Below are 15,333 nucleotides of genomic sequence, written 5' to 3'. Positions count from 1 at the left end.
CATCGGGGTGGGAGGGCTTATATAGGCTGTAAGGAAGGCTGATGTAATCAGGGAGGGTTTGGTGCTGGTGTGGAAGATAAGGCTGGCTAATGCAGTCAGGTGGAAGGTTGCACCCATGCAGAAGTAGAGGAGTTTCTATTTCTCAGACACCATGAGGTTTCTCATAAGGGAAAGGCTGGTGGCCATTTTGTGCTCAGTGTGTGTAAAATGGCACCAGTCATGTCCAAGATGGTTCAGGTCATGTCCAAGATCCATCATTTTCACTTTAAAATAATTTTTATGCCAAAACTTTGATTTCTTCAGTCTCAAATTCTTGGATATGAAACTAGTATGAGTCATTCTTTTGAAATGAAATCTTAATGGGTTTATTTTAAAAATTATTTTCCACATCGTACATTCATGTGATCAAACATATGCCACCCGAAAATATGACTGAAGGAGACCAGGATATGCCACCCCTAAATATTCTTTGTCATAGGATTACTTTGAGAAACCGCAGACATAAGAGAAGCTCTGAAAACAGAGAAGTTACCCTTTTGTAAGGGTAAGTTACAACTATAAGGAAATCTCTATTTGTAAAGGTATATTCGTTTCTATTCTAGGAAGAGAAGGATGTCTCCAAATCACTAGAGCCTCTTATCAATGGAGAAGGCACCAATTTAAATCTGCATAACAAACCTTGCTCATTTACTGTACTTTTCCTGATTACCTCCCCATTACTAGGCTTCCCCACACACTTCTCTCTTTATTTCAGTGTAAGGTGGTATTTAAGCCTGAATTCAAGCCACCTCTGAGATTTACTTATTTTTCTTAGCTGGGTATCCTCCATACATCCCTCATGTATACATGAGTATACATGTAAACTTGAGTTTTTCTCTTGTTAACTGTCTTTTGTTTCAGGGATCCCTCCCAACTAAGAACTATGACTCATAGAAAATTACGTTTCCTCCCCTTCATATGAAAATTGTTTTATTAGCCTGTAGAAAAGGCTATTATTTAATACTGAGAGTTTTAGGTTGACACACTCAAGACCAATTTGTGTTAATTTATAATAATATATTTAAAGTAAAAAGTTATATAATTTCTTGTTTATTCGTACTTCTTTTCATTCTAATAGTCTTTATGGGGAAAAAAGGCAAAAATTGTCCAATTTAATGTAGGTAGTTTGTTGGGTGGCATAGTAATGTTATAGTGATTCTGTTTACACAGGTAAAGAAGTATAAGACTTCCTCTAAGATGATATAAAATTTATTTTTCATTGCCGTTCTTGATATGTATATATCTATGTGATTGAGATCCATGTGTGCTGTTCAGGAAAAAATTATTTGTTACACTTGTTAAAATGGTGAGGGAAATTATTCTGAACTATCACAATATGCAGCGACTACTGCAATGGGGTTTTGCAGTAGGGAGAGAGATTGGGCTAGTTAAAAGACAAACTTAGGCACATTAAAGTTTTAAAGAGTTTATTTCAGTAGTCAGCAATTCGTTAATTGGGTAGCTTCAAATTACAAGTGGTTTGGGGCTCCATCAAGTGGGTGGGAGACAAAAACTTTTATAAGGTGTTTGTGGAAGCAAGGAAGAAAATGTTTTATGAGTTAACATGGGAAGTCCCTGGTTAGAGGTTAATTGGTGGTTTCTGCTTGGTTAAGCTTAAGATTCATCTTACTGTTTCCATTGAGTTGGATTTTGATTTGCTTAAGTAGGAACCCAAAGTGCTGGAGCTGTCTCAGTCTAATGATACCCTCCCAGTTAATTATTTTAACAGGCTGAACTCCAAGTATGAAAAAAACCAGGAAATTATAACCAAGAAGTTGAAGTGGGGGTTGGAATTACTAAGAATCATCATAAAGGATAAGGAGGGATTCTGACTAAACTGAACTAACAGGATACAAGATTGTTGCTGAAGGCAGGACAGAGTGATCACATATCACCTGGGGAATGGTGAAGGAACGAGGAACTTGGTCAGATATCAAGGGTGATTAGATATCTGGGGTGGGGGTGGGGGCTGGGATTCTGGCCAAATTTACTTAGCAGGATTTGTGCTAAAACTGGACTCCCAAGGACAGGGCTTAGTCAGGCTCAGAGGAGCCCTTCTGGAGTTAGTCCAAGGAGACAACCTGTTGGCAAAATGGAACAATTTGGTCAGGCTCCCCTCGCCTCGGAGCCAGTTCAGGGTTGTTCGGTAAACATTGTGTGTTGGTGGAATAAGTTTGCCTTCATGGCAGTGCTGCTTTGGCTGGTGTTTTACTGCTTTGGGCATCTGCCCTGTGCGGCCATGTTTTTCCAGATCTGCAGCTTCCAAGGAACGTGTGGCCGGTTGCCTAGCTTATAGACCTGTGTGAAGGGTTCTGGTGACCCAGCCTGGCATGTGAAGGGTTTGTGACCCAATCTGTGAATGGACTTGAGGGGTCTGGGAGCTCCAGACCCAGTCCTAGTTCAACCATCAACCCAGTTGGTGCACGATTACCGGCAGGTAAAAGAGGGGACAACTAGCGTGGTCACCTAGCTTTACAATTGGCGTCACAAACAGGATTAAGAGCTAGACAATTGGCACTGTGAGGATTCCAGGCCTTAGCCTTAGCCTCATAGTAGCCTTTGTCGTAGCCAGACACAACCTTGTCAGTTCTCTGGACAACACTTATATTCTAGTTTCTAAATACTAGTTGAATTTTAAAGATGAGAATACCTTTGCTTCATTACTTTCATCCATTTACTTAATCTGCTAGTCAATTTTTCTCGCGTCTTTTTATAACCTGCTTTCTTTTGGAAGCATGGATTTCTTCACTTTCTCTTGCCTCAGTAATACCAAGACTTCTCTTAAGGGTTGTAGACTACTCTAATTTTGGACTTTCTGATTGGGTATTTTGATTAGGAACTAATAGTAGCCATTGATCTCTTAGGATACAGAGGGCTAATTCTATGCTTAATGAGTAGATTGAAAGATCAAAGTTGCTGTGAACTTTTATCCTCTAACCATTTAAAATTAGTCTAATCTTTTATGTTTTAGTTTTGAATTAATTTGAAAGACAGTGTTAATGAGCTCTTTTATCAGTTGTTTTGCCATAATCATTAAGTCATTTGCTTGTTCTTACAGGTGAAGACCCAGAAGAAAGGTGTGGACAGGTTCTAATCCTTTTAGTAGAGCAGGCACTTTGTTTCCATGACTACAAAGCAGCCAGTATGCATTGTCAGGAGCTGATGGCCACAGGTGAGTAGACACCTTACTTAACACTTTGCTGATGTCCTCTTTACATGATAAATAATGGAAAAGGTTTGTTCTGAAATCAACTGGCCTGATTGGTAAGCCTGCCACATTTTGGCTTTAGATACATAAAATGTATGCTGTGTGCTTATATATTAATATAAATATTTTAATGGATTAAGACATTATATTTTATCTGAGATGTTGGTTGCTTTTCATTTTCTATTGAAAACATGCTCATAATTTTAACAGTTTTATGTAAAATATTTTAACATCATTTTATTACCAAATTAGGCTCTTGGGTCCTAAAGTCATAGAAATGAACAATGCACGCAGTAGTAAAGCAAGCAGTGCTTTATTAAAAGAGGAGATAGACTTATGCATAAGCAAGGTAGCTACAGAGCAGCTAGGCCCATGAGGGGAACTGTTCAGGGTCCTTTAAAGGGAAAGGGGCGAGGGGTGCAGGCCAGTGTCATCATTCTGCATCTCTGCAGGTGGTCTTCTGTTCTTCCTGGTTGTATCATGGATGCATGCCAAGTTAGGGCTTTGGCCCTTGCTCCTGCTCATTAGGTCCAAGACGGTGGTGGTGTTCATTATCGCCAACCCAGGAGGGTCATTGTAGCAGGTCACCTTGAAGATATGTGTGCATGAGGGAACTCCTAAAGGGGACTTAAGGTTAATCTGTAACTTAAGTTTTACAATTACAGGGAATAGAAAGAATGGATAGATAATAAGTTTTAAAAAAAGCTAGCAGTCACACTCTAACAAGCCTTGTGAAAGTGGTTTTGCAACTCAGTGAATTTCTGTTCCCTTCTTATCTCAGTTTATTTTATTAGGTCTCTTTCAGTTGCTTTTATCAGGGCCACAGGATAATCAGGTGCCCTGGGGGTCTCATGGCTCAGGAGTATAAAAGTATCAAAATGTCCTCTGCAGGGAAGATAGAGTTTGTTTGGTTCATAGGTGTAGCCCCATTCTATCTCAATTCATGTATTATATAAAAGAAAATTAAAATTTTTGGAGTATATATGATTTCTGAGTATATAGTCAATAGTTCTATTCTTTAATTTTTTTTTTTTTTTTAAAGATAACATAGTACTTTTCAAAATAATCTTGAGAAATTGGGAAGTAGTTTGCAGCCCTAAAATTTTCCATATTGAAGTTCAAATTCGTGTCTCTGGATGATAAAGCAGATTTTATTGTGGAATAATTTCTCACTTAACACATTCCCCAGTGGGATAGGAAGTGATGTCTTATCTTGGGCTCTGTACTAAATGATCTACTTTCCATGGCTGTGCATGAATGCATTTGGCTTTTGTTGGGAAAATATAGGAAAATGGTCAAGGCCCCTCAGATGTTCAGAATCTTGCTGAGCATTTGCTGTGAATAGGTTGTGTGTGGGTGGAGTTAGTGCGCCTGCGTGCGCCACCACCTTGGCTGGAGTTTACTGCCTCCGGCGCTGCCCCCACAGGACCAGCCATGCTTTCCAACCTACAGCTTCCAAGGACCTGTTTGCCAGTTACCTAGTTCATAGACCTGTGTGAAGGGGTCTGGGGACCCAGCCTGGCGTGTGTGTGTTCTTGGGACCCAGCCTGTCATAAGAAATGTTTGTGACCCAGTCTGGACAATGGGTTTGAGGGGTCTGTGAGCTCCAGACCCAGCCTTAGCTCGACAATTGGCCCAGTCAGTGCAGGATTACAGGCAGGTAAAAGTAGCCAGACAACTGGCGACGTTGGCAGGATTCCTACTTTAGCCTAGCGTGACAGCCTTCCATAACTGCAGGTTTCACATCTGTAGATTCAACCAACTACAGATCAAAACCCGCATATACAGGGGCCAACGGTTCATATTGTCCATCAGCAGTTGGTTGATACAGAGGATCTACTGTACTGTGTCATTTTATATAAGGGACTTAATCACCAATGGATTTTGGTATCTGCAGGGATCCTGGAACTAATAAGGCCCCGTGGATACAGAGGGCCAGCTATATATGAAAGCCCCAATCTATCTTTTTACCCATTATCTGTACATTAATAGTGAGTGGTTAAACACAGTGCTTCACTTCATGATAACTCATGTAACTGTGCACTAATGATTTGTGCACTTTTTGTATGTATGCTGTTAAAGAAAAAATTATTCTGACCCTTGTTAACAGTAAGGAAGACTTCATTTAGAACTATTGTGATAAGTGTCAAGACTATTGCACTAGGGGAGAGAGATTGGACTCAACTTCGAATACAACAAGGACAGGTGGGTGTATATAGCCAAGGAGCAGACTGAGGAGGTCAGTGGATGGAAAACTGAAGAGGAGACATCAGGGATAGGGAGATTCTTGCTAATCCAATTTAGTAGGATCTTTGCTGAAGGCAGGCCAGTTTGATCATATATTAAGGGTGAGGGATGAGATATTTGACCAGTATTAAGGAGGACCAGATGTTGAGAGTGTGGGGATTCTGACTAAACTGATATCGAGGGATTCTTGCTAAAATTGGGGTATGCAGGCTTACCAAAGATGGGGGCCAAGCTGAGGCCGAAGTTAAGAAGAGGGCTCAGAAAAGTACAACTAAACTTTGGTCAAGGAGAGAGTCTTTGGTTTCTCATCTATGAAAATATTTAAAATTCCAGAAAAAACTCAATACTTTACAACCTCAGCACTAGAAAATTGGTTTCATAAAGTGCTATGTTCTATGATAATAACCAAATAATTTTGCAACATTAAATTTAGAATAATTATGGCTTTCAATAAAAAACATTGCTGTAGTAATCCAAAATTTTTTATTTAGAGAGCTTTGCAATAATTTTATTCTTATAAAGGTAGAACTGAATTAATTTTACTTTAAATATTTAGATAACTTATTCTGGACTTAACCCTTTGAAGGTAGAAAAAAGTTTCAAGTTAAAACTCCTTCAAATAAGAAAAAAAGTATATTTTAAGAATTCAGAATATAATATTGTGTAGGAAAAGGGCTGTTTCTATTTTTGGCATCATTCTTAGATGCCTGTGTTTTATAAAGTGAAAGATTGTGTTTAGATATCCATTCATAATGTTGCTCTTTCTAACACTTTGCAGTTTACAACTGTTACCAAATCCTTTCAACAACCCAAGAGGGAAGGTGTTATTATTACTGTCCCTTTGTGATAGTAAAGGAAATGTGATACTTGGAGCTTTCTCAAGCTCACTTGAGTGCTAAGTAGCAGGTTGGACCATACTCCCAAGTCTTCAGAATTCAGATACCCACCTTTTATTTACCACCAAAACTCAGTAGATTAGTTGTATTCATTGACAGGTATTTTAAATTTAAAAGAAACACTTGTCTGGAGTAGCATTGAACCTTCTGGATAGTAAACTAGCCTAATCTTTCTTTTCTATTTTAGATTCTTATGCCTTTCTGCTTTCATAATAATGTATCACTAATGACTACAGTTTTGCTTTGGTACCACAAGACCTGAGCTGGAAGCCATTGCATTTCTCATCTTTGATTGGATATTTTTCTTATTCTGGGAATCAGTTTTTGGTTTTTGGGTTTTTTTTTTTTTTTTTGCCAATTTTGCAGGTTATCCTAAAAGTTGGGATGTCTGTAGCCAGTTAGGACAATCAGAAGGTTACCAGGACTTGGCCACTCGTCGAGAGCTGATGGCTTTTGCCTTGACACATTGCCCTCCTAGCAGCATTGAACTTCTTTTGGCAGCTAGCAGCTCTCTGCAGACAGAAGTAAGTGCTCCCAATAAAAGCAGTCCTGACCTGTGTGAAGTACATTTTGCTGGATGTGGGGATCTGAGATGTGTGGTCATTTTTTTAATAGTATGAAAATTTTAATTTATGAAAGAAAAATAGGTTGTCACACATGAAAAGAGATTTTAAAATATTAGCATATAAAATAGTGTTGTTGGCTTTATTACAGTAAGTAAGAAAGGATACAAGATAGGCTTGAGAAAAATAGAAAATAATATTAGGAAATAAAGTATTTAATATAATGAGGAAAGTTAGTATTGTCAAGAATAAAACATTTGAGAAATGGTAATGTAAAATATATCTGAAACCATGTGAGTTAAAGTCAGTGGTGGCACCATTCCCTTAGGAGTCCTTTGAAAATCAAGGGTAGGGGTTGGCTTTGGTTGGGGAGGTGTTAAATTTGCTAAAATTCACAATATACATCTGCATAGGGGAAGATAGTACCCTTGTTGAAAACACTGTTGAATATATAAGAATATTCTGGAATGTATAATTACATTTCATAGTCATTCATTCTATTGTATATCAGGTTTTTCATGCTTGATTCCCACTTCTGAAACCATTGCATCCTTGTGAGGTTGTTCATGAAGTGCTGAAGTAAGCCTGTTACCAAAAACTGCTTATTATGAAGTAGCGATTTTCTTCCTCAAGAGTACTTTTTAAATTTCAAGTCTACGTTGTGAAGAGAGGCAAATTTAAAAACTCAACTCCTTTATAATGCAGCCTGTTCTTGTTTCAGATTCTTTATCAGAGAGTTAATATCCAGATCCATTCTCAAGGAAGGGAAAATATCAGTGTGTCACCATTAATTAGTAAAGCGCTACAAGAGGTAAGTTAAGATGAGAGAGGAAAGAGTTTGGAAGTGGCTATGAATGGAATGAAATGGGATCACCTAACATCATGTATGAGAGGGGTTTTGTGTATGTGTGTGTGTAAAGACTGCTTTTCTTTCACCTTTTTTTGTGTGTGAAATATAATATTCATATAGAACAGTATAAAAAACAAAAATGTCCAGCTTAATAAATTATCACAAAGAAAACAGTCATGAAATCAGCACACACATAAATAGTACATGAGCAGCCTTCCACCAAGTCTCCCCATAATCCTTTCCAATTTCATTTCTAACCCTTCTCTCCTTCCAGAGATCACCACTGTCCTGACTAACCCTAATCCTTGTGATTTTTCTTCCTGTTTTAAGTAGTTTTAAGAACATGTGATAGTTTAATTTTACTTCTTTTTGTATTTAACAAAAATAGTTAAACTCAATGTTGTTTGTGACATTCATACTTGCTATTATATGTAGCTGTTGTTTGTTCATTTCTATTGCCATGTAGAAATTAATTGCTGAGTGCATATAGTACAGTTTACTCATTCTAATATTGGTTGACATTGGTTTGTTTTCAATTTTGGCTACTGAAAATAATGCTGCTATCATCATTTCTTACATGTCTCTAGTACACATGGTCATGCATTTCTCTCAGGCATATATCTAATACTGGAAGTGTATGTTGTCAGATGTGTATATGTTCATCACAAGTAGATAATGCCAACCGATTTTCCAAACTGCTTTTACTAATTATACGTTCAACAGCAGTGTGTGGGCTTGGCTGTACTTTAATCTAGTACCTTGTTTTTGTTAGTTTTCTAAATTTTACTTATCCTCCCTCTTAAGAGTTTAGTGATATCTATTAATGATTTTTGATTTTCATTTTTCTGATTACTAATGAGATGGAGTTATGTGAAGAGAGATTCTCTTTTGTGAGGTACCTGTTTAATTCTCTTGCTCACTTTCTATTAGATTTTTGTTCTTTTCCTTTTCCTCACTGAGATTCTTATGAATAAAATCAGTCTGATCCAATTATGTATGTGCATGTCTCATGACAGTCCATCTTGGGAGGGAAAGGAGGAAAAATATATACCCCCTGACACCTGTCTTATATTGGTCAATCTTTGCTTCATGGGATTTAACTTTTCCTGACTGTCTCTAGCAACGTAGACTTGGCATTTTTTAGATCAAAGACAGTAGCCCGGCTTCTGACATTCTAGCTGGATAAATTATAAGTGATGATCCTCTTTATAGATTGGTTTTCCACAGGATTTTGTCAAATGGTAAGCTTCACTTTCACAGTGTAAAATGTCATTTATTTTTCTAGTAACTATTTTGGAAGACATCTGTCACGATACGTGAGCTGCACCTAAGCCTTATTTTAAATTGTCTATATCCATCTTGACAAACCCATTAGTATTCGTGTACTATGTAGTTACTTTTGGAACCCTGGTACAAAGCTTCAGTTGTGGAAATCTATTGATGGAGTTAGGGCAAAGATATTTAGCTTTTGCACAGAGTAGAATATGTACCCTTTCCACAACTCTTTTTTTTGTATATATTAAAATTCAGTCTGACAAATATATATTGAATATACATTTTTATTTCCAGTTCATTGCTAAATGATGTAAGGATCTCAAAGAAGTTTGTAATGTGATTTTTTGCTCTTATGGAGTTTTTGCCTATTCTTCCTGCAATGGTGACTCTTGGACAGCACTAACCAATAGGATTTTCTTCAGTGAAGAAGATGTTTTATACCCCACACTGTCCAGTATTGTAGCCACTAGACACATGTTGCCTCTGAGCACTTGAATTATGGCTAGTGCAACTAAGGAATCAAAATTTTAATTTATTGAATTTTAATTTATTTAAATTTAAATAGCCACATGAAACTGCTGGCTACCAGATTGGACATAATAGCTCTAGAAGATCGTACATTCAGTGGAGGACTGCATTTAGCCATCGTCATTGCAGACAATGGACTTTTTCTTGTGATACTCCTTCTGCATGGAAACCATAGCATTTTCCAGGGGCCTATAGTGATGTGGATACATTTTGTCCTTTGGTATGTTTTGACTTTGCATAGTTGTAGTGAATAGTAACCATTTGGTTTTCCCCTTATAGGATGTGAAAACATTTAATTTCATGGTTCTCTCCATTCGATTCAGAGTAGTTCTTATATTAGCCAATGGTCACTGAATGTTATATGTATCAGAAGAAGTTGTCTTTCAGTGTCCAACTGGAAGACCCACTTTTCATTAGATCTATCTTCTTTATCCCAAGTTTTGTATCTTTTGAACTTCTGATCCCTCCCCACTTGTCCAGGTACATCTCTACTCTTCCAGTCTCTTGTCAAACACCTTCCAACCACCTGCTGTGCTCCAGTCAAGGTGAACTTATCACCAGTCTCTGAGTAGGCATTTTTACATGTTTGGTGTTATTTAGATAGAATTTTTTCTCTGCCTATACTGTCCTTCTTGACTTGGCTCTGGTAATCTTTCTTATCCCTTTCATCTGAAATATTTTCTTTGTAAAGTTTTCCTTGAGTCCTCTAATTGTTCCCTCCTCTATATTCCCTAAGCATTTTCACATCATTCGGTTTTGGCACTTTATGGTATGGTTTGGTATTGCATGTGCCTTAGGCCATTTTGTGCTGCTGTAATAGAATACCTGTGACTGGGTAATTTATAAAGAACAAATATATCTCTTATAGTTCTGGAGGCTGGGAAGTCCAAGATTTAGGGGCCCACATCCGGCTAGAGCCTTCTTACTGTGTCATTCCATGGTGGAGGTGGAAATGCAAGAGAGCATGCAGGAGAGAGAGGAAGGGGGCTGAACGCTTTCTTTTTTTTTTTTTTTTTTTTTTTGTCAGATACCCACTCACTCAATAATGCTATTAATCCATTTGTGAGGGGAGAGCCTTCATGACCTAATCACCTCTTAAAGGTCCCACCTCTGAACGCTGTTACATTGGGGATTAAGTTTCTAACACATGAACTTTGGGAGACACATTTAAAACATAGCAGTATGGCAGCTGGAAGTATGTCATTTATCTTTGTGCTCTCTTCTTTGAGTGCTCTCACATAGCGAATGTCTCGTGAATGTTTGATAAAGCTCAGCTGGAAACACCCACTGCATAATGACTAGTCAATGGTAAAAATAGATTAGGAAGTAGATTTTAGTGTAAAAATACAAGGAATTTCCCATTACACTCATGTATTTGCTATGGTGGCTATTGGGGTCCTGTTTTGTTTTGTAAGAGGTGTATCATTTCTCTGTTTAGTATAAAATTATGGTGTTAATGCTGAGCTCAGCTTTGTGAGCTTATTCTGAATCCCCATCCTTCTTTATAAAATTCATGAAAAGTCTTTTGTGTTCCCTATTTTCTGCTTCCACAATGAATTAGAAAGTGTCAGCCTGGTCGCCCTTTGTTGCTTTCCTTGGAGTAGGCCTTACCGTGCTACCACAAGTAGGCACATATTGCTCCATTAAAATCTAGTCAGTGAATGAAGAATACCCCAGCAGTCCTCTAAACATTCCACTCAGCAAGGAAAAGGAATTCTTTCAAAATGATTATCTTTTGCTGTTTTTTTTTTTTTTTTAATCTCCTTAAAAGCTTTCTTGTCTTTCTTTGTTCTCTTTTAGCAAGTTGTAATAGATCTGGATCTCATGAAGTGCTAATCCAAACCCTCCATGAACAAGTTATGGCTTTGGTTCATGAAGCACATTTAAGAATGTTATAGCTACTATTATTAGATTAAAATATAGTGTTAGCTATAAGATGCCGTGTGCTGCACATTAACGGTAGATATAATAAGCACATTAAATTATAACTCATAAATGAGAGCTGACTTTATGTGTAATCTGCCTAATACTTAAGACTTTCATTACTTCAGTTGTGAAAATAATGATCTTTATTTATATATCCAAGCGAAATAAAGCTGCAATTGCTATGCAGTAGCATTTGCATTAGCACAAGTGGAGCCTACAAGTTTGAAGATTTTGCTATTGTCCCTGTGAACAAAATGTTTGTTTATAAATAGAACAAAATGCATAATTTGTGAATAACTACTAAATTACAGATTTCCAATTTCTTATTAATATTGGTTATTACATTTTTTAGATGGTACAGTATTCAACCACTTAGAGTATATTAACATTTTGTTTACCTAGTGTTAGTTATAGCAATTAACCAATGCTGTTTTCCCCAGATAAATCTAATTAGAGTTAGAAATGGATCGCATGCAAGGTTCCCATTAAAAAAATCATTTTCATTGTGAGAAAGCTTGTTACGAAAATTTAAATGGCTACAGATTTATATGACTGGGCTAATTAATGTTTGAAACTCGGGCATGGGCTAACCAGAGAGATATTTTGAATTTACAAAAGTATTATTTAGAAATATTTAAATAAACGTGAGCAAAATGGCAGTTAATTTTAATATCATGGCCAACATTTTCTTTCTCCATTCACCAATTGATGGACATTTGGGTTGTTTTCACTTCTTAACTGTTAAGAATAATGCTGCTGTGATCATTGGCGTACAAGTTGTTATGGAAATATATTTTGATTTTTCATGTAGGTACCTAGGAGTAGAACTGCTGCATTGAATGGTATATTTGTGTTTAACATGTGAAGAAACTGCTAAACTGTTTTCCAAAGTCGCTGCATATTTTCACCTTTCCACAAGGAATGTGCTAAGCTTCCAGTTTCTCCACACCCTCCCTGTCCCTTGTTATTAACTGGTTTCTTAATTGGCCTTTTGACTGGATTTTTGAGTAAAGCCATTCTTACTTGTGTGCTATTTCATTATGGCTTTGATATTCATATTCCAAGTGACTAACGATGATGAGCATCTGTTCATGTGCTTTTTGGTCATTCTAATATCTTCTTTGGTGAAATGGCTATTCATATATTTTGCTCATTTTTCACCTGGGTTATTTGTCTTGTTATTGAGGTGTAAGAAGGTTTTGTTTTGTTTTGTTTTTTATTCTCTTCTGGATACAAGTCTTTTATCAGATTTTTGATTTGAAAATCTTTTTCTCTTAACGTGTGACTTGACTTTTTATTTTCTTAATGGTGTAGAAATGTTTCAATGTTTCTGAAGTCCTGTTTATTAATATTTTCTCTTGTTGCTTGTGCTTTTGATGTTGTATCTGAGAAATTTGTGGCTAACTCAGGGTTATTACAATTTATTCGTATGTTTTTTTTCTGAGACTTTTATAGTTTTTAGTTGTTTATTTGTTGATAAATAAGTAATAATACAAAGCTACTTTTTGTAAGGGGAGATCCACATACAAAAAGATGAATTTTAGAACTTTACCTCTTACCACACGTAATAATTAGCTCAGTAGAATCATATTTGTTTTGTTTTCTTTTATGTCTTTATGGATTTAAAATCTTTTATTTAGTATGTACAGGATATAAATAAATTATTTCAGAGTTTTAATGAAATCATTTTATCTGGAGTGAATTTTTGTTATAATTACTGCTTTATCAAGTTTTTCCATGTGTTTTGGAATTTTGGTTTGCAAGCTTATTTTGAGTGATGAAACATCCCTCCATCCTCCTCCCCTGTTCCATTCAGTTTAATTTTTAGTTCCCCAGACCCTGTCTAAGGATTTTTTATTTGTGTGGTTTCCCTCAACTCAGTCCTTTGGTGCCTCAGTGCAGAACCACATTCTCGGGTAGTTTTTCACAGGGGACTCCTTCCCCTTTGTAAGGTTGGTGTGAGAATACACATCTGGAACCAGCAAGGACTTTGGCCCAGTTCATTTGGCCCTGTTTTTGTTCTCTGCCTCCCTAGGCGCACAACTTGTATAAATATGTCACCCTGGACCAGGCAGCAAGTCTGGCTGCAGTTCTCCCTCTCAGAGGGGATCCTTTTGATTCACAGTTCCTCTCTGGAAAGGAATATCTAATAGTTACTGTTAACATCTGAATTTTGGGCCCCAAAATGTTGAACTGTATTGAATTTAGGTGTCTTTTTATAGTTTTTTCTATTATTAGTATTTTGGAGCGCAGTGAGTGTACTGAAACATAAGTTCATTGCTCCATCTTGATTGGAATTTGTAATGTTTTAATTACAAAAATAATACAAGCCTTTATTTTAACAGTCTTTATAGGGGGATGGGGATTTCAACATTATCTGGCATACTTTGTTTCTTGAAAGTAAAAATAAATTAAGAGTAAAACATCTATGATAAAGTGTTAATGTGTTAACTTTTGATAAGAGGTACATGGATATATGTGGTAACTTTGCACTTCATGCTTTTTTAAAATATAAAAATAACTTAATCAACAACACATTAATATATAAATTAAAAACAAAGTTCTTTCTCTTTTTTCTCTCTGATCTCTGTGTCTACCCATCCCATGAAACCCACTGCTCTAAGGTAAACATTTTAAAATTTATATGTATCCTTCCACATTTTTCCTGAGTATAGACAGATTTTCTGTATATAGCTAATCTCTGTCTCCTGGAGGACTATTATTTTGTTTTTTAAACTAAAATGGATCCATGCTGCATATATTGCCTTTCACACCTTGTATTTTCCTGTACTGTTAAGTAACATGGAATCTGCCCTTGTCATTACATGTAGACCATTTATATAATGGCAACATGGTTCATTGGATGCAGGTACTGTGACTTATTTTTCTCTTCCTTTGCGTTTGAGCGTTTCGATTGTGTCCAGTTTTTCTATTTTGGACTGAACTGCACTGAGCATTTTATGTGCACATCTTTGCATACTTATGCTAGTGTTGTCCTGGAATAAAATGGTAGAGATGAGCTCCTAGGATAGGTAATTTCTTGTTTTCTTGTGGTTTATCCTCTGTAACTTTGTGTAAGTGCTCACTTTGTCTTATTTACTGTTGTGATGCCAGCACACACTACTGGAAACACAGTAGGTCCTCATTAGTTTTTGTTTTCTTATTTTCTTGACAGCATTGCCTCATGAGTGTTTTCTATGGGAGGTTCAGTTTATGGAGATCATGACATCAGTGATCTGGATGGTAACATAGTGCCAGCACAATTCAGAACATCCATTTAAGCATTTCAGTCAGCAAGGAGATCTGACCAAAGGAGGAAATATTCTGCTCATTCTCATGCTTCTTGGATAGTATGTTTCCGTAGTTGACAGCTTCCTGCTCAGGGTGTGAATCATAATTTTGACTGGATTGGCAAATCTACTTCATAGATTTCCATTCTTCATCAGGGTTGAAATTAGCTGCCTCCTCTTTTAGCATCACTGTTGGAATTCCAGATTTTCTTCTTTCTTTTTTCCTTTCCTTTCTTCATGGGTCCCATGCATTTCTAATATATTATTTTCTGTTCGATTTTAAAATAACTCTTTTAGTACTAAAGAATACATTTTTACTTTTTATCTAGGTTTGCTATTTAAATCCACTTGCAAAAGGCATTTTCCAAAAATAATACATTCAACTGTCTACCTTAGTTACAGTGAAATTTGTGGATGTTAACAGTTTCCCTTTAAGGAAGCATTGTGATATTGCTTATCCCTGTGGGGTCTAATATGTACCACTCTGTGAGACTTTTCATATCCTACTTTG

At 36.6% G+C, this 15,333-nt stretch overlaps 1 protein-coding gene across 2 annotated transcripts in view; it reads left to right on the top strand.

Moving 5' to 3' along the window:
- The window catches only part of NBAS (NBAS subunit of NRZ tethering complex), a 361,846-nt gene that overhangs the window by 196,272 nt on the left and 150,241 nt on the right, over positions 1-15,333 (top strand). For both annotated transcript variants that reach the window (XM_063078155.1, XM_063078154.1), the window contains exons 33-35: positions 3,098-3,211; positions 6,757-6,914; positions 7,675-7,764. In XM_063078155.1, the coding sequence (XP_062934225.1) occupies positions 3,098-3,211; positions 6,757-6,914; positions 7,675-7,764 (362 nt within the window). The remainder of the gene's footprint in view (positions 1-3,097; positions 3,212-6,756; positions 6,915-7,674; positions 7,765-15,333) is intronic.

This window comes from Cynocephalus volans, chromosome 14, assembly GCF_027409185.1.
Source record: "Cynocephalus volans isolate mCynVol1 chromosome 14, mCynVol1.pri, whole genome shotgun sequence".
NCBI lineage: Eukaryota > Metazoa > Chordata > Mammalia > Dermoptera > Cynocephalidae > Cynocephalus > Cynocephalus volans.
This window is presented reverse-complemented; position numbering and strand designations above follow the sequence as displayed.